The sequence below is a fragment of the Stegodyphus dumicola genome, chromosome 7 (assembly GCF_044657685.1).
Source record: "Stegodyphus dumicola isolate Sdum_Otavi_A_Nest chromosome 7, ASM4465768v1".
Lineage (NCBI taxonomy): Eukaryota > Metazoa > Arthropoda > Arachnida > Araneae > Eresidae > Stegodyphus > Stegodyphus dumicola.
Genome location: NC_140774.1, coordinates 53,748,585 through 53,776,217, shown reverse-complemented (window position 1 = coordinate 53,776,217; position 27,633 = coordinate 53,748,585). Strand labels below are relative to the sequence as shown.

General features: G+C 34.2%; 1 protein-coding gene across 2 annotated transcripts in view; it reads left to right on the top strand.

Moving 5' to 3' along the window:
• LOC118196479 (clotting factor B-like) overlaps nt 1–27,633 on the top strand; it is a 57,681-nt gene that overhangs the window by 17,702 nt on the left and 12,346 nt on the right. For both annotated transcript variants that reach the window (XM_035367943.2, XM_035367942.2), the window contains exons 3-6: nt 5,276–5,479; nt 6,696–6,841; nt 7,676–7,788; nt 17,958–18,223. In XM_035367943.2, coding sequence (XP_035223834.1) covers nt 5,276–5,479; nt 6,696–6,841; nt 7,676–7,788; nt 17,958–18,223 — 729 coding nt within the window. The remainder of the gene's footprint in view (nt 1–5,275; nt 5,480–6,695; nt 6,842–7,675; nt 7,789–17,957; nt 18,224–27,633) is intronic.

Sequence of the window (27,633 nt, the reverse complement as noted above, 5' to 3'; positions counted from 1 at the left end):
AAACATGACATTGCCCCAGTCAGACACATTCCAATTGACATGTTCCCGGCACCACTATAATCGCGCCTTTCTTGATTGGACGGATAGAGGAACACAAACTCGAGGTACCCGGGCGTACAGTCCACTCATATCTAATCTTCGGCGTACAGTAGCTGCATATATCGCCTTACCAATGGACGCTGTAATCATAGATGTCACACGTGTGGAGGTCACTCCGCGATTCTGCTTGGCTACAATAGCAATATATCGATCTTCCGCGGGAATCGTAACCTTTGGGCGGCCGGATACGGGCCTTCGGACAACTGTGTGTGTGGTTTATAATTGTTTCCATAAACGTGAAATTACAGAATGATGAACGCCGAAGAAAAGAACAACATCTGGAATCGACTGTCCTGCTTCAATGCGCCTCACAGCACGCCAGCGCTCAGAATCTTCCATTCGTCTTCTGGAAAGAAACACGTATGTCTTGAAAACAAATTGTACGAAAGTTTTAAACACTTTTTATCAGCACTTACAATCAACTTCTGTAACCCTTCATAAAGCTGGCTTCTTATAAGACTGCCTTTTTTGCATAATTCTTGACATGAAATCGCGATTGACTGTTACCTAACATATTTGCATACTTCCATCTACCTCTACAGCGGATTGCATCCTCTTCAAATCTGATTGGATTCCGGAAATTAGCCTTTTCCTCTCCGTGCTCAACTTTTGGAAGTAAGTGTATTATAGAACATTGAATACTGTCTAAGACGACAGCCCAAGAATCCAGATAATTTTGATATTCTGTGAAGCTGATCATTATATAAAGCTTATATTAATTATTCCAAATACAAGTTATTTTCAGAAGTGGTTGCCTCGAAAGGATTTACTGTAATCTTATTCCACTGTAATGTGAAGCTATCGTATTTAGTGTCATTAAATGATAAATTTTTCATATTGAATTATCCCATTTGTGTTAAGTGCAGAGAGCGCAGATACTTTAATTAATAGCTAGTTAGTGATGTCTTCCTTCACAAATGTAAAATGTGACTGATTTACTCCACACAGATTAGATTCTTTATCAATTCCAAGAGTAAATCAATTTCTTAAATTAAAGTCCTTTTTCTGGAAGAAAATTGTGTATAAGCACGCACGATGCGTTAGCTGCATAGCTTTACAACTTTAGAAAGTCCTGAAAACTAGGTAGCTTTTTTTTATTTTTGTTTCCATTATAATAACTTACATATAAACATCTTTATTTATCAGTTTCAATAGCTTTTGTTCTTTGAGTTCTTCAGGTGAAACGGTTTTCTTTATCAGTGCTGCGCATTTTGCCTCGTATAAGGGTGAAGTCTCAGATGACGAATTTGATGGCATTTCCTTTTTAAAAATTTCACTCAAATGGTCGATGGATCGTATGGATGCATGACAGACGACAAAACCTTTTCAGATGCAACTTTTATGTTACACCGTGCTTCTTTACATCAGCTTTTTTTTTGTGTGTGTGTGTGTGTGTGCCTTCGTCAATGAGCTTTAGTCTCGTCAGTTCAGCTTGCAATAAGCTTTTAGTCTTGTCTGTTTTCATTTTTTCTAGCCATTTCTCAAACATGGGTATTTTAAGCCAAGCATTTCGGAAGATGAAATTGAATTTTTCATATTACTCATAATCTACTCTTTAGAGTTTAATCACTTCTTTTCTCTATCTCACAGCAACTATAAAAATATATGAATTTTGCCCGCTTACTCAATGATCGCCAAAAGATTGAACACGTAAAAACACCTGCACCTACCCCGAAAACTGATTGTACCTGGTCTATGATTTCAGGTTTGACGGTTGCCAACTACTAATTAATTTTAATAACATTAATTTAATTTTATTATTTTAACATATCGCTTTGTTGACTTTTATTTGAAACACTGTAAATGGTTTCTTTATATATTTTTGTATTTACCTTTTTTTTTTTTTGTGTGTGTTTTTTCCCTTTGTGTATGATTTCATTGTATTATTGAAAATTGATGTTATTACTTACGATTTTGCCTTTTTTACTTACAATTTGTAAGTCTCGTGTGATACTTTGTGGTGCACGAGGATTTCTTTTTCTTTAAATAAATAATAATAATAAAACTTATCGCTTTACGATATATTGAAAGTTTTTCAAAGTTGCAGAAAGTAGTACAAGGAAATGATGAGTAGCAAAAAATTTCGCAAAATCGAGTCCACATAAATTTTATAGCACAGATTTGTCAAAAGTAGCAAATTTGCGAAAAATCGCAAATCTGGCAACGCTGATCTAGTCTACACACATCTGTAAGATTCTGCTCACACCAAAAGCAAGGTCCTCAGCGTTTAACAGAAGGCCTAAATTGTCAGAGAACAGCATTTCTCTTCACAAATCTCTTCAAAATCACACCTCCACAGCGCACAACAAACACAGGTTAACTATCCCAAAACGTTTTTGATTTGAAATGTGTTATTTTATTTCGTTTTATTTTTTTTTGGTTAACTTCCATACTTTTCAATTCGAGTAAATGATGTACCATTTATAAAATAATATACTGAATAATATGCATGCATATAATAACTACGGCAGTTTCTTACGAAGTTACATTTAAATAATTTGAAAAATCAACTTACGTAAGAGTTCTGAGATGCATAACTTACGTAACTCGCGGGATTATTGTACTGTTTTCGTGGGCAAGCCTTGTTCTGTAGTTTCATGGCATGTCATAATGCGGTTAAAGAATGGTTTAGTTTTATGGCTAGAAGCAGGATAAGCTTGCCATCATGCAGTTTTCCTTTTTAATGTCGAATTCATCGGGTACCCAAACTTACCTCCCATTTATTTTACTAGGCTGATGGAGGTGAGTGATAAGTTCTTGTGAGTGCCCCATTTCTTTGGCTGATTTCCGAATGGTTATGTATGATTCGGTTTCCATTTCACATTGTCGACGTTTCTTATATCACTTGCAGAGGTAAATCTCCGACGAAATTCATAGACCTTGCAATGGATATTGTGATACTTATTCGCCAGTATGTTGGCTGATGCTTCACTTCCGGCCCTTTTATGATTTTATGATTCTGATTTGAGTCACATATTTCACCATATTACGCTAACTTTCTGTGCATCCCCACTGATAATCTAGGCTGTCACCAAGACTTTGAATTTAGGTGTCCCTTCATCGGACATTGTTTACTTCCAACTTCTTAAATACCGTACAGAGAAAATGCCAAATAATTTGTTTTAGGATATTTCCTTTTTGTTATATGCACATCTAGCCCACACTTAATTTTTTGCTAATGAATTTATTTAAGCTACTCATGCATAAATAAAATTCTTTGGATTTTTTAATTTAAAGGTTCAAAACCGAAAATTTAAAAAAAATCAGAAGCACTCAGAGGCGTTTATTTTAGTAAAATGTAAGCAAGATAATGTTCTCTTTTGGTCTCTGAAAAAATAGTTTTGAAAATCAGTTGCACTCAAATGTTAACCAAATATATGAATTATTTCTTAAAATAATTCTAGATTTTCTCAGTTTATTATTTAAATAATAAATTCTAGATTTTCTCAGTTGAGAAAAAACCTCTTTAACCTTTTGCGGGTGTAAATAGTCTTGTAAGTTATAGAAGAGATTTGCGCGAAAGTAAAATGCAGAATTATGTGGTGTGTGAGAATGGGGGGGGGGAGGGTGATTAGGTGTTTGTAAAAGTTCTTGGGAACGCAAATGAATTTAATTTAATGTTAATTGATAATTCTGTTTGTATGGCGTTTTATGAATTTAAGGATGTACTTACACACTATTTTAAAATTCATCCAAGTCATTTTAGTAATAACGCTGAGATAAGCCTTTTAATTTTTATTAATCAGTCTAAGCTGCATGCTGACCTGGTTCTTCTTGGCTTCTGTCCCAGTCATTCGCAGAGACGGTTATGTAAATTTAAATTAGACACAAAGTGAAATTAAACTGTGAGGTATCTCATCTGCAGTTCTACGTCGCTTGTGAATCTCACGCGTGTTCGTGATTTCTGGCTGAAATACGCATTATGGAAGTGAAGTTGTTATCATAAGTTATTATTGTCAGTGTCTTTGAGATGTCGCTGAGAGATAAATGGAATTAGGGATTTAACTGCTAGTGTATAATTTCTAATGTGTATTCATATCGATCAGATATTGACACCCATATATTGTAGAGACAGCTAACCTATTCTGCATATGTGTCACAAATATCCGAATTTTTTTTAACATTAACTTTAGTATGAATCACAGGCGATGGGACTAAAAAATTTTTAAGAAAACTTATACAGAGTTTTACTCTTCTGATGAAGGAAACTTGAAGAATCAACGATAACTTCGTCGGAATTTGAACTATGGATCTTCCATTTGCCAGTTGGACATGCTAACCTGTTATATCACGAAAGTACGCCCTGCGGAATCCGCTAAGTTCTTACAAATTGATAATGAACTGTTGGCGGTTTTCATTTATGGTGCAGATAGTAATTCGCCATGACTTTTGCCAAGTGTCGCAGTAAATTACTGGCTGCACCAGGAATAAGAAATGCCAATAAAACTAATTACTAATTTAGGAGCTCAATTCAAGTTCTTTAGTCAGGGATGAAGAGTATTTTAATTAACATGTGCAATGCATCTTTGTGTTTATTACAGCTAAAAACAGAATTATTAAAGTTACTGTACGCCACTAAATGCTTTTTATTTTAAAAAAAGTAAGACTGCTGTGAGAACAGACTGAGTCAGTTGCGAAATCTATGGAGAAAACATTGCATTGTATAATCGAAAAAATTCAAAGAAAAATATTCAAAAATTTGAAAAGAAGGTAATGACATTAACGGCGAAGCATGTTCAGAAATAATTTGAAATCAACAATTTACATATACCTATTTTAATTAAAAGGAGTTCGTCATTCTGAAGAAAAGGTTCTGTATGCTGATAATGAAAGATATGACATGCTTTTATTTCTCTCAATTTATTATGCCAATTTGTAAGCTTTAGGAAACTAATGATTCTTTTAATGGCGCGCACTAGCCATTTTAGGCTTTAGCTGGTACTAAAGCCAGAAGGGGTGGCCATTTTATTATGGGGGCACCTAAAAGACGACTACCGTTGCCTTCTATGAAGGGACAGACAATTTACAACCATGCCTTCTTCGCGATTCAAACCCGGAACCTTCAGTACGACAGTCAGAGTCACTAACCACTTTCCCGTCTGGGCAACAAACTAATGATATTAAATTTGCTCTAAGTTTAAAAATTATTTACCCAATTTATTTGTCTTTTCTGCAGCTGGTATATTATTCGACGGCTCTGGAACTGCTGAAAATTGTCAGACATCGAAAAATGAAGAAGGCATCTGCATTCCTCTTACAGAATGCAAAGAAGCCATGGAAAAACTCAGGAGAGAAATACCTCGTATTTGTAGATGGATCGGGGACATGCCAGTAGTTTGTTGCCCTAAAATTTCAAAGCCTAGAAAGTTAAGTGTGCCTGGTGAGTATAGATCTTATTACAGTACATATGTAGTTTATATATAAATGTGAATATTCTGTCAATTATGTTAAAATTAAAAGTTACAAAATTGGCACACGTTTTTATGAATTCAATTTTATCTGCAATATTTATTAAGTGCTCTTAATTTGAATAGTTAGATTTCATTTTGATTACTTCAAAATGAATTATTACCTCTATGGATGTTTTCTATTATCATCAAATAACTTTCATAAAATCCATTTTGCTGGGCAAATTTTCCTTAATTTATTCTTGCATAGTTTCACTCTTTTAGTCTCTTATTTTAATTAATCGTACTTAGTTAATCTAACTGTTTCTTTCCCTATCTATTGAATTAGCAGATCAGGCGTCGATTAAACAGAAGGCGAGCAAGCAGTGGTGAAGCCCTAATTTTAACGCAAAGGGTTACAAAATAAAATTTTTAATAAGTTATAAAACGCAAAATAACGAGTTAAAAAGACCAGAAATATCTCATATTCTCGCTTAAAATATGCTAAATATTTTCATTCCTTTAAAGCATCAATATTCGTAATGATTTGTATCCGCTTTGGACCTCAGTCTCGCTAATTTTCGTGTAAAGGCAGTTGATATAGAATTGGAAAGTAAACAGATTTTTTAATAACAAACTTTTTCTCATGCCGTTGATGAATATCAATTGTTACGTTATTAATTGTCTTGAACTGTTGCGTTCATAAACTGATTCTTCAGTACTCTTAAATTCAGTGCCAAATTAATCATATCGGTGTTACCGTTTTAAAGGAACACTCGACATCTTCTACTCAAGGAATTTAAAAAACGTTTGATTCATTAGCAGTAATCAAAAGTGGAAAATCAGTAATTCTCAGTTACTGATCTAAATTATATGCTCAGATCATTAAATCATTAACTGTATTTAAGACCATTAGCATATTTTCACATTCCATTCAATTTTGTGTCTTTGTCAAATTTAAGTAAAAACAAATAAAATAAAAAAGGCGAAAGAAAAATAAGATTATTTTATAATCTTTTACAAAAAGCCTTTTTCTATTAGGCTTTTTGTAATCTTTTACAAAATGCCTAATAGAAAAATCAATTATGCAGTATGAAGAATAAAACGTAGCTTTAATATTCGAATATTCACAATTTTCAAACAGCGTTAATCGTACAAATTTTGTTTGTACATAATATAAAAATTATTTTATCTATAAAACTGTTATAGGTTGTGGCACACGAATTGTCAGAGGATTAAATAGAATGGTCCGACAAGTTCCTCGAATGATTCCTGCAATTCCACCAACCAAATCGGACAAAAAACCAGCAGTAGCCGGAGGTGTAGAATCAGTTGTTGGAGCTTGGCCATGGATGGTAATTTTATTCCGGGAATTATTTTTTATTATTAATAAATTCTTTCCTTAGTTTTTTTGTTCAAACTTATATACTATTTCTTTATTTTACGGAAATTTTTTCAGCGTCAGCTGTTATTTACCTCTTCAGCTATAGATACTATTTATTGATATGTGGATGTTTCCAAAACTTATCATATCTGACCATTTGAGCGAGCTTTCTGTTTATAGGATATAGTGTTTATTTTAGTGATATATTTCTGTTTATAGGATATTATAGATTAGGCATAAATGCAAATAAAAGATTTTTTTTTTTTTGAAACTGAAACAATTGAACAACGTCGTACTAATGTGCACTATTCCTTGCATAAGCTCATCATCATATTTCTTAAAATAGTAGAGTTGCAAGCAATGATTTTACTAAGGCATACCATTCAATATTAAATACTGTAAATAAATTAATTACAGATAGATTAAATTATAGATAGCCTGAAAGTCAATTAACTTTATTTTAAATTTATGAAGTTCAATCTAAAGTTATAAATTATTTTGTTTGAAATTGATCATAAATATTTACTATTTCGATTTCGATTTTTATTATTTTTCTGCGCAATAATTCGCTAAAAGGAAGAATATAGATCAAGAGAGATGTTTTCAAACGCTTTTGATGTTTTTTGTTTACTTATTTAGAATTCAGGATTCTTCTGGACGTTTATAAAATCACAGAAAATTTTGTATTTTAATAACATAATTTTTTAAACAATCCATTTTTCTGTTTTCTTTAGCATTTTCATTCTTTGAAAATGATCAAATGTTTGTGTATATAATAAACTTTGCATCTTAATCTTCGTTTTAGGCTGGCATCTACACAAGGAATTTCGGAATCGAAAACTTCTTATGCGGTGCAGCTGTCATTAACGAGAAACACCTGGTGACAGCAGCTCATTGCTTCCAAACAAGCGGGAGAGGGTAAGTAAACGTGTATATACACATTTAATGCGCATGTAAAATACATAAATGACAGCTTAAGAATAAAACGTTAAGCATCTCTGAATAATAGGTAAGGAAATGACGTGAATAAGAACAAAGAGAATGACAAACATGAAACTAAAGAAAACAAAAATAAAATTAAAATGGAATAAACGAAAAATCATACAAATGTTTTACTTTTCGTTTCAAATTTGAATAATATATTACGTTGTTACCTAATGCGAGTAGCCTTATGACGATTCAATTTCGAGACTTTTACCACGTACCTTCGTGGTGTAACTGAAAGCACGTATGATTAGTAACCTTATGACGTTGCGTGGCCCCAACTTGTCCGCAACAGTAGTAGTGACTGCTATGAACTGTAAATTATACAAACTCGTAAGAAGGGTTTAAATCCCTTTTTATTTCACTTTAGAAATCACATTTGCGTTCACTTGACGCTCACAAACTACGCCGACCCGGCGGTTAAACCAAATAGAAAAGTACAACTAAAAATAAATGACAGGATGAATAAATAACGAAGTCACTATCTACGAGGCTCTATAATCGTGACTAACTTAACCGCGTTCTAAGATACAGCTGAGATTCAGCAAACTTACCGATTAAGAAGTTGAAAGATTCAACGAACTGCCGAAATAGGAACACAGGCCGAAACGCGCGTTTCTTAAAATTTCTACCTAGCAACCTTCACGCTCGCGATTTAAGAAGCATACTTACAATCTCTTTTCCCTTCTATTTAAACTCAACTTACTTCTGCTAAAATTTGAATAGACTGCGCGTTCTACTACAATTTACATACTCTGGCATTGGCAATTCCAGGGGAAAGTAAAGGTTTGACAGGAAAGATAGCTTAAACTTAAAATAAATGTTAGTGAAAATAAATATAAACCCTACATTTGCCGCTGCCAGAATTGGTAAACTTGGAAGCAGGTCCTAGAAACGACCTGTTGAAAAAGTTTCCATATTCTGATCTAAAACTCATAACATTTCGGAACAAAAGAGAAAAAAATTTATAGAAGATTTTAACTTATCTTTGAGTTTTCGATGCTTGGAACTCCGACATCCTCTTCTGGCAGAATTGATCCCAAGTTATATAATTCATAGAAGTCAATCTCCGCTTTTGGGTTTTTCGAGTTTCCTCCATGGTGACTTTTCTTTTTCGCCCTCTGTACGCTGGCCTCTTGGGGTGGTAGTCTTCGAGTTCCTGTCTTTTCCGTTTTGCCCCTGGACGGCTGGTCTTGGCGGCTCCGGTCTGGAATCGTGCTTGAATTTCTTCTGTTGGTGGTGGTCTTTTCGTTCCTCCTGCTGTCTTTTTCTTCTCGTGAACGGCGGCCTTGTTTACTCCTGACTCTCTGGGCCTGGAAGTGGTTTCCTCGACTCAAATTTTCTACTGCGGGCGTTGTAACTGGTCTTTTCCTATTTACCAAAGATTCTTTACACGGCGGCGTTGATTTCTTGTATTTCTTAAATGCTGGAGTCTGAACATTTTCCTTTCTTCTTTTCGGGACCCTAGAATGACTTGTAGAAGGGCTAGGTTCCTCTTCTGTTCTCTGCTTCTTGGGTGGTGGAGCGGATGGCGTTAATTCTGGCATTTCCACTTCTTTTCCGCTTGAGACCTGCAAGAAACTTTTAAGGATTTCAAAATCATTTTGATTATAATATTTTTTCACCTGGGCGGGACTTGCTTTACAGATTTCCCCTCTCTCGTTCTTAAGGTACAATACGACTCCCTTGATTTCCTGTATTACATAGGGGCCTTCAAATTTTGGAGCCAATTTTGCAGTGAATGGGGCACTTGATAAAGAAAATTTCCGCTTTAACACTTTATCCCCTACTTTAAAATCTGCTTCACGGCGTTTACTATCATAGTAAAGGTTGGTGTTGGTGTATTTAATTATGGCAAAGCACACTAGGGCTATCTGCCTAAGGGGAGGGATGCCTTTCGTGGAGGACTTTCTAAGGGAAACTGACTCGTATACACGTTACACATGGGGAAAACCACGAAAACGCCCATGCAGCCAGCCCGTTCGCGGGATTCGAACCTCGGACCGAACTACCAGTGTTCAGCGACTTACCGCTCGGCCGCTGGTGGGCCTATCATAGTAAAGTTTCTGTCTATTTCTTGCCGTATCCGAACTTTTTAACCGCCTGATCAATAAGTTTCTGTATATCTTTTTGTTTGAATTCTTCCTCTCTATGTTGCACAAAGAATAATTTATCTAGTGGCGTAATTAACTTCCGTCCTAAAAATAATTCTGCTGTAGTTTTTCCCGTAGTATCATGATTTGCTGTTTTTAAAGCATAAGCTAATTCATTTATGTAGCCATCCCAGCGCTTGTGATGTGTGCTAACATAACTTCGAATTATTTTTACAATATTCCCAGCGCTTGTGATGTGTGCTAACATAACTTCGAATTATTTTTACAATATTTTTATTAACTCTTTCTGCGATGTTTGCCTGTGGTCTATACCGAACCATCTTGATATGGTGTATGCCAAGTCCAATGCAAATGTTTTCAAATATTTGGCTAAAGAATTGTTTACCGTTATCGCTAATGACTTTTATCGGTGCACCGTATTTTAAAATGTATCTGTGTAAGAATGCATCTGCGACTGTTTTAGCTGACGCTCGTTTAAATGGAACAATTTCTGTCCATTTTGAAAAATGATCTACAATTACTAAAAGAAAAGGATTTTTATTTATTTCATTTTGGGGGAAAGGACCAAGAAGATCTATGCCTAAAATTTCATTCGGAAATGTAGCGCGAATGCTATTTAAGTATCCGGCCGGGCTGTAATTAATATCATTTATTAACTGACATTGATTGCAGGACCTGACATACGCAGTTAATATTTTGTATAATTGCGGGAAATATACCGCCTCGCGTACCCTCTTTATTGTCTTTCTGACCCCTAAATGACCCGCTGTTTTCGCGTCGTGTAATTCCTTCAAAATGCTTAATCGAAGCGAGACTGGGATGACTGGTCTATATTCGAAATTTTCGTTTGTTTGCTTTCGTATAAAACAATAAATTATATATTATTTCATAGTTTTCTGCTCTACTTCTTATTGCATCAATATCTGTGTGTTCAAAGCTTTCGGGGTCTTTCAAATACGCATAGATACTTCCAAATTCAGGATCAGCTTTCAATTCAGCAATAATTGTTTCTCTATAATTTAAAATTTTTGAAGTCAACACAGCGCATTTGAGTTCATTGCCTTCATCGTCCAGTTTTATTCGAGATAGTGCGTCAGCAACATTGGTTTCCTTACCCGGTTTATATTTAATTATTAGATTATATTCTTTAAGTTTTAAAGCCCATCTTATTAACCTGGGCGTTAGGTTTTTCCCCTAGTAAAGTCTACCAACAGCCGCATGATCCGAAAAGACTGTTACTGGCGCTTTGCCGAAATAAACTCGAAATTTGTGTACAGCCATTAATACGGCTAATGTTTCTCTCTCTGTAGCTGTATAATTCCTTTGCGTAGAATTTAAAGTTTTACTAAAAAATGCCAAAGGATGGCCATTCTGCATGAGCACCGCACCTACGGCATAGTCCGACGCATCTTCTGCAATTTCCAGGTTTTCGTCCCCTTCCGGGAATTTCAAAACAGGGGCATTGATGAGTGCTTCTTTTAACTTTTCAAATGCAGTATTTGCTTCTGCTGTCCACGTAAACTTACTTTTCTTTCTTTTAATTGCTAACAACGGTTCAACAATGTTCGCGAAATCTTTTATGAACGACCGATAATAAGAACATAACCCAAGGAAAGAAGAAAGTTTTTTGGCGGTATTGGGAGGTGGGAAATTCTTGATGGCTTTTATTTTTGAATCCTGAGTTTACCCTTTTGCGAAATTTTATAACCCAGATAGTTAAGTTCTTTAGTCGCGAACTTGCATTTTGATGCGTTAATTGTAACACCGGCCTCTTTTAATAATTTAAAAACCTCTTCCAAGTCTTTAATGTGTTGTTCCAACGTACTACTCGTTACAATTATATCATCTAGATAGATTAAAGTCGATTTTTCTAGGACAGGCTTTAGAACAATGCCCATAGCTCTCTGGAATGTTGACGGGGCCCCACACAGCCCAAAGGGCATGTGTAAAAATGCATAAGTGCCCGATTTTGTGATAAACGCGGTTTTATGTATGTCTTCAGGTCTCATAGCTATTTGATAGTAGCCAGACGTTAAGTCCAACGTAGTCGTGTATCTCGTAGACTTAATCTTTCTAATAATTTCCTCTATAACCGGAAAAGGGTAAACTGGGAACTTAGTAACACTATTAAGCTTTCTGTAATCGATAGCAAACCTCCAAGCCCTTTTATCCGAAGGAGGGAAATCATTCTTTTTCCTACAGAGTACGACTGGACTCGCGTACTCACTATTTATGGGCGTTATTATCTGGTTGTGCAGCATTTCCTGAATGTGTTCCTCAATTATTTGTTCTTTCTATTTATCATACCGGTAGGGTTTAGTCCTACAGGGTTTATCGGCAGTTAATTGTATATCATGCGTTACGATTTGACAATTACCAGGCCGTTCTGAAATCAAGTTTGAAAAAGTACTCACGACTTGCTGGATGGCTTGGCTTTCATGGTCATTCAAATGGCTAAGGTCCACCTGCGGTTGTTTCACTGGCTCCACCACCCTCCGATCCATTTCCAGCATGATCGAATTCTCTTGAAAATTCAGTTTGGCCTTCGCGGCCTTTAAAAACTCCATGCCTAAGATGACTGGACTCTGCAAATTTTTGACCACAAAAATTAATACTTTGAGGCTTTCATCTTTTACCTGTATTTTTAATGATAATTTCCCGATGCATTGACAGGTTTTTCGTTGCGCCGCTATAATTTCCGTGTTTTTATTTTTAAATAATCGTAACCTATTAAAATTCTTCTTGAAAAATGTATCACTCATAAAATTACCTTCTGCCCCTGTATCAATGAGGGCTTCTACTGGTACATCGCCCAACCAGGACTTGTATAATTGGTAATTGTGAATTCTTTACCACGACCGTATTTAGGTATCTTCTTTAGGGTTTTTCCGAAACTTCCGGGGTCTGGACCCTCGCTTTTACAGGCCCCTGTACTCGTTTAAAGCTTTCCTTTCAACTTCAGTCTTCTGGGTACGCGGACGGTTGTTTTCAAATCCTTTTTGGTCCGTGACCTTCGAGCTTCGATGAATTGGCTTGATAGTTCTTTCCCCCATAAGAGCGATTTGTGTTTCCGGTCTGTTGATTTGAGGATTTCCTTCGGTGACCTTGAGAATACGATGCCCCTCTAGATTTTTCCGCTATTCTGCGGTTTTGGAACTTGACCGCCAACTCGAAGAGTTTCTGCAAGGTGCTTGGGTTTCGGATTTCGAAATAATCTTGGGCAGCAGGTAGCAATCTTGGTAAGATTATTTCAATTATCTCCGTGTCAGATTTCTTTCCATACAGCATATCCGTCAGCTTAACTTTTCGCAGAATAAAGTCCGTCAACTCTTCTATATTTCGTTGATAAAAACTATAAAGTTCGGCTTCTAGCTTTGCTCGGTCTTTTACTATGGGGAAGACCTTTAATAATGATCTTTTGAAATTTTCAAAGGTATATGTTTGGCCTCCGAATTCTCCTAATAAAAATTTCAATATACTCTTCCACCATAGTGAGGACTGTCCTCTTAGTGCAGACGTGGCAATGGCAACTTTTTGTCTTTCAGGCACAGGGTATAGCTGGAAATGATTTTCGAGGCCTTCTAAGAATATCGCCACCGAATTTTTTCCGTCCAAATTGACGTTTGGCTTAATAGATGGTCTCATCGTTTGGACCAGGTACCCAAATCCTTCTACATGGTTCGCCATTTCTTGTTGTTGGAATTGTACAGGAGCTTCCATCCAGTTTTCGGCCATCTCAGTTCGTAAGGTGTTCGGGCGCCAATATGATGTTGCGTGGCCCCAACTTGTCTGCAACAGTAGTAGTGACTGCTGTGAACTGTAAATTATACAAACTCGTAAGAAGGGTTTAAATCCCTTTTTATTTCACTTTAGAAATCACATTTGCGTTCACTTGACGCTCACAAACTACGCCGACCCGGCGGTTAAACCAAATAGAAAAGTACAACTAAAAATAAATGATAGGATGAATAAATAAAGAAGTCACTATCTACGAGGCTCTATAATTGTGACTAACTTAACCGCGTTCTAAGATACAGCTGAGATTCAGCAAACTTACTGATTAAGAAGTTGAAAGATTCAACGAACTGCCGAAATAGGAACACAGGCCGAAACGCGCGGTTCTTAAAATTTCTACCTAGCAACCTTCACGCTCGCGATTCAAGAAGCATACTTACAATCTCTTTTCCCTTCTATTTAAACTCAACTTACTTCTGCTAAAATTTGAATAGACTGCGCGTTCTACTACAATTTACATACTCTGGCATTGGCAATTCCAGGGGAAAGTAAAGGTTTGACAGGAAAGATAGCTTAAACTTAAAATAAATGTTAGTGAAAATAAATATAAACCTTACATTTGCCGCTGGCAGAATTGGTAAACTTGGAAGCAGGTCCTAGAAACGACCTGTTGAAAAAGTTTCCATATTCTGATCTAAAACTCAAGAGCTCCGTTTACATAAAACAAACTGTTTCCTATAAAATTACAATCATTTCTAGAGATGAATAAATTACGATATCTTCTTACAGGATCCTTCTGGTCTTCAGCAATCAATCTTTTCTCTTCCTTCCAGCATCTGGAAGGAATAAATATCAGTATATTCGAAATACATTATGATTTACACTTTTTCAACACTGGATACGTTTCCTATCCTTTTCTTTTCCTTATTTAACTGCTTACATTCACATTCATTCAAATATTCAAACATGAATTTAACTTTACCCTGGTTCTCCACCATGTGTGGTGTCAAACGGGAATCTTCGTGTTTTTTTATTACAACACTTCCCCTAACCACAATGATTTGTTAACATACAAACGACCAAATATGACACACCTTAATCCGACATACTGAAACTCGATGAGCTATGTTTAACATTCTTAAAATTGAAGTGTAGGTGGAGAACCCTACAAAACACATTCATTCTAAATTCTCCCTCATTCATCTTTACACATGCAGGCTTTCGCTCTAAAGCATAATTTTATCTACAGTTTAATACTGAAATCTGAATTCGTTTCTTTTGAGCATTTACTTTTAGCATCTAAAATTTTATGCTTCTAGACTAAATTCTACTTTTACATAACTTTCAAGTATTTACCTATATTTACAAAATTCTAATACATATGATTTTTACAATTTACCATAAAATGAATAAGATAAAAATAAAATTTTACTTCACGCTTTCTTCGCCAAGCTGGCGGAACTGAAACTAAATTTTTCAATTGAACGCATTGTTTATATATTTTTGAATTTATGTATATGTTAACTATTTTAAAGAAATATTATGTATTAATTCTATAAAATATTATATATATAGTGCATGTAATATATATGTTTAAAAATTGAATATTTTATAAATGATAAACGCTGTGGAACCTCGATATACGTCCGCTTTGAAATGTGTCCAATTTTGTATGCATGCTGTTTGGACGAGAAATGTTTTGTTTGGTATGTGATATTTGTTTGGAATGCGACTCCAGTTCAATGAATCACGACTGCACACACTACACTTGTTTACCTCTTTCGAGACAATGATACAAATACCCATTTGTGTCAGTATATCTGTTGCTACTATTTAGTAAACAACCCGCTCTATAACTGTGAATTTTGAAGTTATTTTGAGTTAGGAAAATTAATAAGAGGAGTCAAGCAACGAAGAAAATTGTTAATATCAGTATGGAAATAGAAAAAGGGATTGCTGAAAAACGATACGTATGAATACGGCATGCATATCTGAGATTTGGCTGTTGAATACCGTATGCCAAGTACGATGGTGTCCATACTTATGAAAAACAAACACGCTATTAAATCAGTGAAGGTAGCAAAGGGGCTGAAGTAAATATCAGACAAAGATCATGGAGCATGTTGAAAAATTGCTTTTGATTTGGAAAACCATTTATGTACAATATCGTATACAGTGCTTAATTTTTGTACAATATATACGTACTTTAACCTCTACACTTATATTTTGTTACTAAACAGGCTAATAATAAACAGGCTAATAATAATGGCAGTAGAGGAATAGAACGGAAGTATAACAATAGAAGATTTTATAAGAAATAATGAATTATTTTCTCTATATTCTTAAGGGAAAATTTGGTTTGGTATACGTACAAAACAAGACAAATAATCGAGACAAATAAGGGAATATGGAAGACAAATAATCGAGTACCATTGCATGTTTATACATAGTGAAAAAATTTCTGATTGAATAAAACCCTAATTTATAAAATTATTATCACAAATATCAAGAACAATATAAATCTGCAACTTACTTCAGAATCGACTTACGACGGAACCTCTTGAATGACATGGTGTCCGCCGATAACATCGCGGCAAAAACATCGCGGACGAAAACATCGCGAAGAAAACAACGCAAGGCAAAAACATCGTGCTACAAAACATCGCAAAGAGAAAACATCGTGGTACAAAACATCGTCGTCGAAAATAAAGTGGTTCAAAAACTTCCAGTTTAAAAACATCGTCGTCGAAAATATCGTGGTAAAAAATAAAGTATCTACAAATCACTGCATGACAATAACATAGCAGACATGCTTTTTTCAGGTTTTAATAATTGTAAATGGATATTCCCATAATGATTTGTGAGCGCAAGGTGGAAAGAAGGATAATTTTTACTTTCATATTCTTTATTAACTAATAAAAGTTTGCTGAAAAAGTAAGAAGGAAGTCCTTAATTTTGGAAGACTTTAAAACTGTAAATTTTCAAAACTTCAAAGTTGCAAATAAAATATAAAATAAGATTCATAATTTACTATAAATTAGAATTAGTGTTATAGAATTTTATTGTCATCATTAGGTTTCATTTTAGAAACCGATGTTTAAATACAATTGGGAAAGTTAAATTCTGTAGCCGATATGCTCAAATTTGTTCGAAATGTTTTTTATTAATTTTTTGAATAATGTTAATGTTAATAAATTAATGATTTTTCTCAAGAAGAATCTCAACAATTTTCTTAACAATCCAATGTTGATTTTTCTCAACTTTGGATTTACAAATAGTAATAATAGTAATCGGTGACTCGAATTGTGGACACTAAATGATCAAATTACGGACATTACAACGCGTGTAATAGTTTTGTTACCATAAAAATGGCTGAATTATGAGTAAAGGTATACCTATATATTATTTTTAAATTATATTTGGTAGGAAATGAGAACTCTTGGCTTCTGAGGCTAAAATGATACTTATTATGCAATATTCAAAGAGTAAAGACGTTATGACGTTAGAACAGTATATGCGACATCGTCGAGCGGAATTGTCGCTGTTGTTAAGGGTCAGAACTCTTCCAGTACCAGAACTATTTTCCTTTTGTTGTTGCACACACTACAACATCCACTGTCTCTTACGTGGATTAAAAATATGACAGCGCGTAATTCATTTTTTTTAATCCTAATTCTAAATAACCGATTTAATGTAAAGCTGTATGTTTAAAGCAATTAATCAGAATTTTATTATAAGATTGAATTAAAAAATAATAATTCCTTTTTTAAAACTTTAAATTTATAGATATGCGCATAACATACCTCGCATGCTCAAGACAACGCTTCTGTCATTCTGTAATGGTCTCTGAGAAATACCCGAGGAAAGTTCGAATGCTATTTTCCAGTTAAGAAAAAATAAAAATCTAACTGTGTTTTTGGATTTATTTCCTTAAAATAGCTCACTAACTTTCGAGAAAAAAAAGAAATATCACTTTCAAATTAAAACTTTGACATTAGTAATATTGAATTTGGGATATAATTTTTGCGTTCTTAATTTCCAAGTTAATGTTCTAACGCTAATGCTTCAGATGCTGTCCGTTACACAGTGGGTTACAAAAGGTTGGAAATTTAATTAAAAGATGAAAGGACTTCTGCTTCGTTACTATTATAATTAATCCTCCTATACCTGATTTGACTTTTGCTTTCGAAACTTTCGACAATGAAATCTCTGCCTTGCAACAACAGATTTCTCTTATGTATCCTCTTTTTACAGGCGAGTGCAGACTGCTAGATATGTCGTTCGAGTAGGCAGCATAAAAGCTATGGAAGGATCTCTTTACCTCATTGACTCTATCATCATTCATCCTGAATATAAACGAAGAGAACATTACAACGATATTGCTGTCATCCGTCTCAAAGATTCGATGGACTTCTCAACAAACGTCCGGCCCATCTGCTTGCCTAACTCATCCGAAATCCGTGGCAAAAAGCTCAAAGGAAGGGACGTTACCGTAACTGGATGGGGAGATCTAGAATTCGGTGAGTATATATAAAATATGAATTTACTACATTTTGTCTTACGAAACATTATTTAAGCATTTTTATCGTGTCCCTTAACATATCACATTTTAAAAAATAAGTTTTAAATATCATTTAAATATAAAAATAATTTTTAAATATCATTTAAAAAATAAGACATCAGTAAGTAACAAAGCACATCAAGGACTACTTAGTCATAAGTTCCTTCCAATCTGACTAGGCAATTCATTTGAGCCCAATATTCTTACAGATAGTTTTGATAGATTAACATCCGGAAACACACACAGTCATCGTTAAACTAGTATTAAAGCATAGTGAATAGTAACCCATTAAAGCATAGAGAATGTACTTATTAAAAGAAAGAATTAGAATTTATAGTCTACGAGAACCGTACTAAAAAGTTAGGTTTTATATTTCTAGACCTTTCTTAACCCAGTTCTGAAGTTGTTTTCATAAAAGCATCGTTCTTATTTTTCAAAACAGCATTTAAAAACATTTCTTTTTAAAATATGCTCCTGTGAATAATTAAATAAGAAGGCAAGCCTTAACAAGATTTTTTAAGCACTCTATATCAGAAAAAAAAAAAAAAACAAAGTGCCGTTCAATAACATTCAGATCTTATTTTTTAACAACAAAATGATATTAAGATCCTTTGTCAAGCAATAAAGAAAATTTTCACTAGCAATTTACCATACTAATGAAATTATTCCGTTCCAAAAACCTTTTTGAAAACTATTTCAGTTTACATAATAATACTTTAATGTCCTCCAACAACTGTATGTCATGAAGAATATTTCCATATATACCGTGTTTCATGTCCCATTCAATATGAAGGGATTAAAAATCAAAAGAATTTTAAGTTGCCTCAGATCTTTGCAGTTGTCTCAACCATCAACAAAATGATTAAGATTTGAGCAACATTCATTCATGGCTCTAAATTATGGATTAAACCATCTTTTCGCTGTGTACTGCCCTCGATACAAACACACATAAAATTAGGTCCAAAACAGTAACTGCTAGCATTATAATAAGCTGTTTAATTTCATTGAGAATTTAAAAAAGATGACTGATGCACTTTTTCATGGAGAAAATTCATCTGAATTCATTCATAACAGTAAATTTCTCAAAATTATATCTAATATCAGTATAATATATTTCTTTTTTATCCGTATGAAAAGGTTAGCTGAAAGCTTTTTTACGAAGCTATTATATTGTATAAATACTAACATATTTAAAATATATTTCGGGTTCATTTTTCAAAAGCTCTTTCAGTATCCTGCTCAGTTTCATTACTTCCACTTTTTAGTTTTAAAATAGTAACGTGCTTGCAGTAAAGCTGTCTAAACTCCGTCATTTGAAAGTAAATTCATATCACATAATTCTTATGTAACGTTACTAACGCAGATACTTACATTCAGCCCATAATAATGTTACAATTTGGGAACTGATACGTAAATAGCGATAAAGTGAAACTATACATGAATCATTCTTCACTTAGTCTTCATTCGAAGACCAGGTATTTCTTTTGTGTTTCTTTGTGTTGGTTTCTTGCTCTTTCTGTCTTCAAAAACATTACAGAAATGTAAGAAGTACCAATATAACCATTCAAGAACAGAGTCGTTTGTGACAATTTAACTGCGCCTGTTTCAAAAAATATTTTATCGAGAAATAAAGAATTACTCAAACGACTACGATTGCTACTACCATTTTTACGCATAAACTCCGTCATTATACATCTAGGCCATCAATATCAAAATTTTCATTACATGTATATCGGCTAATCCAAAAGTAAGAGATCAAATAAAAATTTTATAATTCCAAATGTGTAAACAGTAGCACGATGTTGTCTTTAGAGAAATGCACAAAAAAGCATAGAGTTTTTATATACAGACAGAGTGTTTATATATATTTAGAACGATTTCGAAGCCGTTTAATTAACATTTAAAATGTAAAGAGCATTTTTTAAATGTTCTATATGATAGACCTTTTTCCTGGACTATACGTCTGAATCGTAATTTCTATGATAGAAGAGATTTTCGAAAAATTTCCAAGGGGTTCGGTTTCCGGTATTCTTGCATTACTTTTCAGAATCCGTCAATTATAGTGGGTTTGCTTTTAGAAACAGCTTTTTTCAAAAGTTTAAAAGCACACTAGTCCATAGGTGAAATGTCAGAGGATTTTGCAAGAATATATTTGAAACGTTCATATGCAATACTTGTATCAGTCTTCATTTTATCAAGAATTGTAGTGGCACTTTTCAAAGCATGATTGATTGCTTCGTTTCGATGAAGTTTCACTCTTTGAAAGTCACTGGGATAAAGAAATGGAATTTCGTCTGTAAATATCGAATTTCTTTTTATAGTACTTTGAGTTAATTTTAGTATTTTTTTCCACTCCTCTTATTTTTAATTTTCCAATGTAAGAGGATCCTTCGACAATAATAAGCTCCTTACTGAAGCTATCTTTGTTTTGACGAAACAAGATGTGTACATCTTTTTCTCTCTATTTCGATAATAAAGAGACTTTTTTTGTTGTTGTTGCAGTAGTTTAGGTAAATTCGTGCTTCATCAAGTGTCATAATGCATTTCCATTTATCTCCTGCTGCATAGTTTTCATGCAGGTTCTGCGAATTGTTCTGCTCTGAGCGACATGTCTCGGCAAAAGCTGGTGAACAGTATATTTATTAGGCTTTTTAAGTTGTAAATCTTAGTTTATTACTTGGTAGCAACAGATGTATTTAAAGACTTGAGTTTTGGCGTCAGAGGATTTTCTCTTGTCAACGATTTAACTTTAGGAACATTAGAAAAAGTAATTCGTTTCGAGTCTTCTTCTATTTGGAAATAGTGATTGACATTTCTTCGCCTTCCGATTAAAATGTTCCTTATTTTGCCCTCAGAAATTTTAATACTGTACATATCTGTGAAAACCCACATAGTGCTACTGTCTATACTTTTCACAAAACGGAATTTCTACTTTTTCTCTTACTTTTGAATAACCCGATATATATTAAAAAAATCTGATGTGTTCATCACATGACTTCCTTGTACGAAATATTAAATTATATGCATTTTTTCTGCATTTCAGTTAAATTTATTGAATTCAATTAAATCTACTTCATCTATAGCGCATAAACCACAATAGAATAAATGCGCTTTTTAAAATCCACTATATTTATTTACCATAGTGATACTCTGGCGCTAGGTTCACTCAACAGCATTATATCTCAATCATTTTATAATTTAGAATGTAAAAAAAAAATATATCATCTGAAGAATTATGTCATCTAATCGTTGCCACATGTTCTATTCAAATACTATACTCAATCTAAAATGACGTATAAAAGAAATTGAACAAATAAAAAGTAAACAGTTTTTCACAGACGATTCAGCGCTGCTTACCTAATGTGCATACACTACTCGTAAACATTCTGCTGAGTTCAAAACAGACTGGCGACAGTATTTTCTGCTAATATGAAACACTTATTTCCTCTAATTTCATTAGAGATATATTTCTCATTCAATTAATTAGTTCTCACTTCGTGGTAAGGCAATACAAACACAAAATATCTTCATTAAAAATTTAAAGATATAGAAAAACATAAAACACCAAATACAGTTAAAAAAAATTTTTTAAAAATTTTACAATTAAAATTATAGTTTCCACACAAAAACAAGCAATTCGGTCAGCGAAACAAAAACAAGCAATTCGGTTCAGATTTTTCGGTGCACAAAACTGAAAGTTTACTTTTGGCCTCACTCGGCAAAAAGACACTGAGGGCGTAGAAACTGATTTAATTTGTTGTGAACGCTATGCTGAGCCAATATATGGAATAATTTAATAACTTAAGTGATAATTCTAGAATGGGTTATGCATTATTCGCAATAATAAAAGAAGACGTTACTTTGTTGTTGCGAAGCTTTCTGTAGATTGGCAACAAATCCACTATTCTGCTAAGTTTCAAATGTAAACAAATACGGCTGCCATAGTAAAAAAATTAGGCTAAGCAGCACTTAAACAACTTTTAAATTGTTGATAATTATACAACTATATGCAGGTTAACTAAAGGCATAAAAACCTTAACCGGAAGATAAGAACAATATAATTCAATCATTTTTAAAGCAAAAAATGCACAATTTACAAACATATAAGAATAAAGAAACTGAGCTCACTGAGCCGAGTAACAAAGTGAATATATATATATATATATACATTTATTTATATATTTTTGGTGCGGCCGATTGCAACCAAAAAGGGAGGTGCACATCTACATGTTATAGCAGTCCCACATACAAAATTTCAACGTTCTGAGGCTATTCGTTTTTGAGTTATAAGAGATACATACCTATGTGCAGACGCCACAAAAAAATCTCTTCTGAATCCATTTTAAATCAGTTTTATAATTCGTTTGGGTAAAATGACTTCTTTATTCTCTCCTTACGCATAGATGTCACACAAAAACATCGTTAACTGACATTCCATAGAGGTCAAAATGGATATTTGCATTGAAATTTGATACCCGAAATTTTTCTCGATTTCTCAATATTTCACTTCCTTTTTACTTCGTACAAGGAAGTAAAAATAAGACTTTTCAGATTCTTATGCAAAACGATATGATTAAAAGTCCGCGTTTTAAAACATCTAACAACGACAATATATGGAATTCTTTTTTTTTTTTTTTTTTTTTTTTTTTTTTTTTTACTGACACGTATGCAACTGTCGTACGAAATTCGAAATTGAACATAAATTTCATTCTAAACAAAATAACTTTTTCTATACCCTTAATTTTACTTATAGATACTAAGTTCTATGCTTTATTGTAGAACTAATAAAGATTTATTCTTTGATTTAATAGTTTTTTTCACTTCATATGCTTTTAAAACTTAAATGAATTTTATTATTGCATTTTCAATTTCTTCATAACCATTTTCAAAATTTCTTATTGGAAGTTTTAGAAAACACAACTATGAATTTTATTATTTAAATACCTTTTTAGCTGATCAATGTCTGAATAACATTATGCGTTAAAAATGTTGATTGAATTTTTATGCAAGAAGTGTTAGAATGTAATTAAAATCAGAAAAGAAAATTCTGTTTGTACATTTTTAAAACTCCTGAGTACAGCGATGCCAAATCATATGATTCAAGTGTGTATAATATAAACAGAGCATGATAAGATGAAAATATTTTCTTTGTGTTTAAGAATATCCACTTTCTTTTCGAAATAAGAATACTTCCGAGAATATTAACATTGGAATATTATGTTTTTGGATTCTTTGCTATGCTGTTAGCACGTAATCTATCTCAAAAATCCAATTATAAAAATACTTTAAATAAAGAAAGTATTCACATTACGGCATTTTTTAATTTAAAAAACTAATTTTGTAAAAATTCCAAAATCTAATATTTTGAAGTCCCAAAATTATATTTAGTTAAAGTTTATATGCAGAATGGTGGGAGAAATTTCTACATTTATAACTAAAAATTAACTATTAATTCAAAAAAAAAAAAAGTTTTTTGATATTAATAGAAGCAGACTGTATAAAATATACCGATTTTTTCCCTCATAAAGGAGATATTATTCACAGAATTTCATAGAATTTATATTTTAGAGAATAGTGGCAGGTTTCAGTATTGGCACATAGCCAACTTGTAACATTATTTGCATAAACTAAAAATTTTAAACTATTTCTATTTTATTAATTTTTGCATGACTATTACATTGTAGGGTTTATATTTATTTTAACTAACATTTATTTTAAGTTTAAACTATCTTTCCTGTCAAGCCTTACTTTCCCCTGGAACTGCCAATGCCAGAATATGTAAATTTGAGTAGAACGCGCAAGCATTCAAATTATAAGCGGAAGTAGTATGATTTAAATAGAAGGAAACGAGTTCGGTGAGAGAGTTATTCTTACTTCGCGAGCGCGGAGGTAGAAATCGAGAATTAAAGAACCCCGCGTTGCGGCCTATGTGCTTGGCGGGAAGTAGTTGCAATTGTTCCAGTGAGCTTCAAGTCTGCTGAATTAGCAGCCGTATTTGTAAAACGCGGTGAGTTAGTTATTTTAGAGAGCCTCGTAGTTAGAATCTTGTCTTTATTTTCTTTTCAGGTTATTATTTTTATTTTGACTGCCTAGTTGGCACAGTTTGTAAGCGTCAAGAGGACGCAATTGTAATTTATTACGTTGAATAAAAAGGGACTTAAACCCTTTATAAGACTCTGTGGTTTATACAAGCTTTCACAGTCACCTCTTGGTTGCGTGCTAGTTAGAGGCGCGCAACGTTATATTGGCGCCCGAACACTTATCGAACTGAAATGGCCGAAAACTGGATGGAAGCCGCTGGACAACACCAAGAAATGACAACGCAGTTAGAAGGATTTGGATACCTGGTCCAGACTTTGAGAGCATCAATCAAGCCAAACGTCTATTTCGACGGAAAAAATTCGGTGTCCGTATTTTTAGAAGGTATAGAAAACCACTTTCAGCTCTATCCTGTGCCCGAAAGACAAAAAGTTGCTATCGCCACATCAGCACTAAGAGGACAGGCCGCGCTATGGTGGAAAAATATAGGCAAATTTCTTCTAGGTGAATTTGGAAGCCCGAGGTATACATTTGAAAATTTCAAAAAATCGTTAGTAAAGGCCTTCCCCATAGTGAAAGATCGCGCACGGCTGGAAGCCGAGCTATATAGTTTCTATCAACGGGATACAGCACAATTGACGGACTTTATTTTACGAAAAATCAAGCTAACGGATATGCTGTATGGCAAGAAACCCGATGCGGAGATTATTGAAATAATATTACCAAGATTGTTACCCGCTGTCCAAGACTACTTTGAAATTAGAAACCCAACCACATTGCAGGAACTTTTCGAATTGGCGGTGAAGTTTCAAAATCGCAGAATCGCGGAAAGAGCGAGAGGGGAAACATATTCTCAAAGTACCAGAAGGAAGGAGGAAACAAGAAATGGAAATCGCTCATATGGGGGAAAGAACTATCAAGCTAACGCATCGAAACCTGAAGGGCAAGGCCCAAAAAGAAAATTTGAAAATAAGCATCCGCGTACCCAGAAGACACAGATTGAAAGGAAAGCTTTAAACGACTAGAGGGGCCTGTGAAAGGGAGGGTCCAGACCCCGGAAGTTTTAGAAAAACCCTCAAATAGACATCTAAATACAGTCATCGTAAAAAACTCACAGCTACCAATTATACAAGTCCTGGTTGGCGATGTACCAGTAGAAGCCCTCATCGATACAGGAGCAGAAGGAAATTTCATGAGTGAAAAGTTCTTCAAAAAGAATTTTTATAGGATACGACTCTTTAAAACCAGAAATACGGAAATTATAGCGGCGCAAGGAAAAACATGTCACTGCATCGGGAAAGTATCATTAAACATACAGGTAAAAGAGGAAAATCTCAAAGTATTAATTTTTGTGTTGAAACACCTCCAACACTCTCTTATTTTAGGTATGAACTTTTTAAGGGCCGCGAGGGCCAAATTAAATTTTCAAGATAGTTCCGTGGTGCTGGAGATGGACCAGAGGGTGGTGGAACCGGTGGAGACACCTGAATTGGACCTTAGCCATTTGAATGACCAGGAAAGTAAAGCAATACAGCAAGTGGTGAGTAATTTTTCTCATTTGTTTTCAGAAAAACCGGGAAACTGTCAGATCGTGACTCACAAGATTCAACTAAATGCCGAAAAACCTTGTAGGACTAAACCTTACCGCTATGACAAACAAAAAGACGTAATCATCGAAGAACATATTCAGGAGATGTTAAAGAATAAAATAATAACGCCCATAAATAGTGAATACGCGAGTCCAGTCGTATTATGTAGGAAAAAGAACGAGTTTCCTCCTTCGGATAAAAGGGCTTGGAGGTTTGCTATCGATTATAGAAAACTAAATAGCATAACTAAATTCCCAGTTTACCCTTTGCCGGTTATAGACGAGATCATTAGACAGATCAAATCGACAAGATATATGTCTACTTTGGACTTAACGTCTGGCTACTATCAAATAGCTATGAGACCCGAAGATATACATAAAACCGCGTTTATAACAAAATCGGGCACTTATGCATTTTTACGCATGCCTTTTGGGTTGTGTGGGGCCCCATCAACATTCCAGAGAGCTATGGACATTGTTCTAAAGCCTGTCCTAGGAAAATCAACTTTAATTTATCTAGATGATATAATTATAACGAGTAGTACGTTGGAACAACACATTAAAGACTTGGAAGAGGTTTTTAAATTATTAAAAGAGGCCGGTCTTACAATTAACGCCTCAAAATGCAAGTTCGCAACTAAAGAACTTAAATATCTCGGTTATAAAATTTCGCAAAAGGGTATAGAAACGCAAGATTCAAAAATAAAAGCTATTAAGAATTTCCCACCGCCCAACACCGCCAAGAAACTTTCGTCTTTCCTTGGACTATGTTCTTACTATCGATCTTTCATAAAAGATTTCGCTAATATTGTTGAACCACTCTTAGTAATCAAATAGAAAAAAGAGTAAATTTACGTGGACAGCGGAAGCTAACACGGCTTTTGAAAGATTAAAAGAAGCGCTTATTAATGCCCCTGTTTTAAAATTCCCTGAGGGGGACGAAAACCTGGAAATTGCGTTAGATGCATCAGACTATGCGGTGGGTGCGGTTCTTATGCAAAATAACCATCCGCTGGCATTTTTTAGTAAAACATTGAATCAAACACAAAGGAATTATACAGCTACAGAAAGAGAAACATTAGCCGTATTAATGGCTGTACACAAATTTCGAGTTTATTTCGGCAAATCGCCAGTAACAGTCTTTTCGGATCATGCGGCTGTTGGTAGACTTTACTCGGGAAAAAACCTAACGCCCAGGTTAATAAGATGGGCTTTAAAACTCCAAGAATATAATATCACAATAAAATATAAACCGGGTAAGGAAAACAATGTAGCTGACGCACTTTCTCGTATAAAACTGGACGATGAAGGTAATGAACTTAAATGCGCTGTGTTGACTTCAAAAATTTTAGATTCTAGAGATACGGTTATTACTGAACTGAAAGCTGATCCTGAATTTGGAAATATCTATGCTTATTTGAAAGACCCCGAAAGCTTTGAGCATACAGATATCGATGCGATAAGAAATAGAGCAAAAAACTATGAAATAATAGATAATTTATTATTCTGTACGAAAACAACGAACGAAAATCTTGAGTATAAGCCAGTCATCCCAGCCTCGCTTCGATTAAGCATTTTGAAGGAGTTGCACGAAAAAAAAACAGCGGGCCACCTCGGGGTCAGAAAGACTTTAAAAAGGGTACGCGAGGCGGTATATTTCCCGCAATTATACAAAATAGTAACGGCGTATGTCAGGTCCTGCAATCAATGTCAGTTAATAAATGATATTAATTACAGCCCGG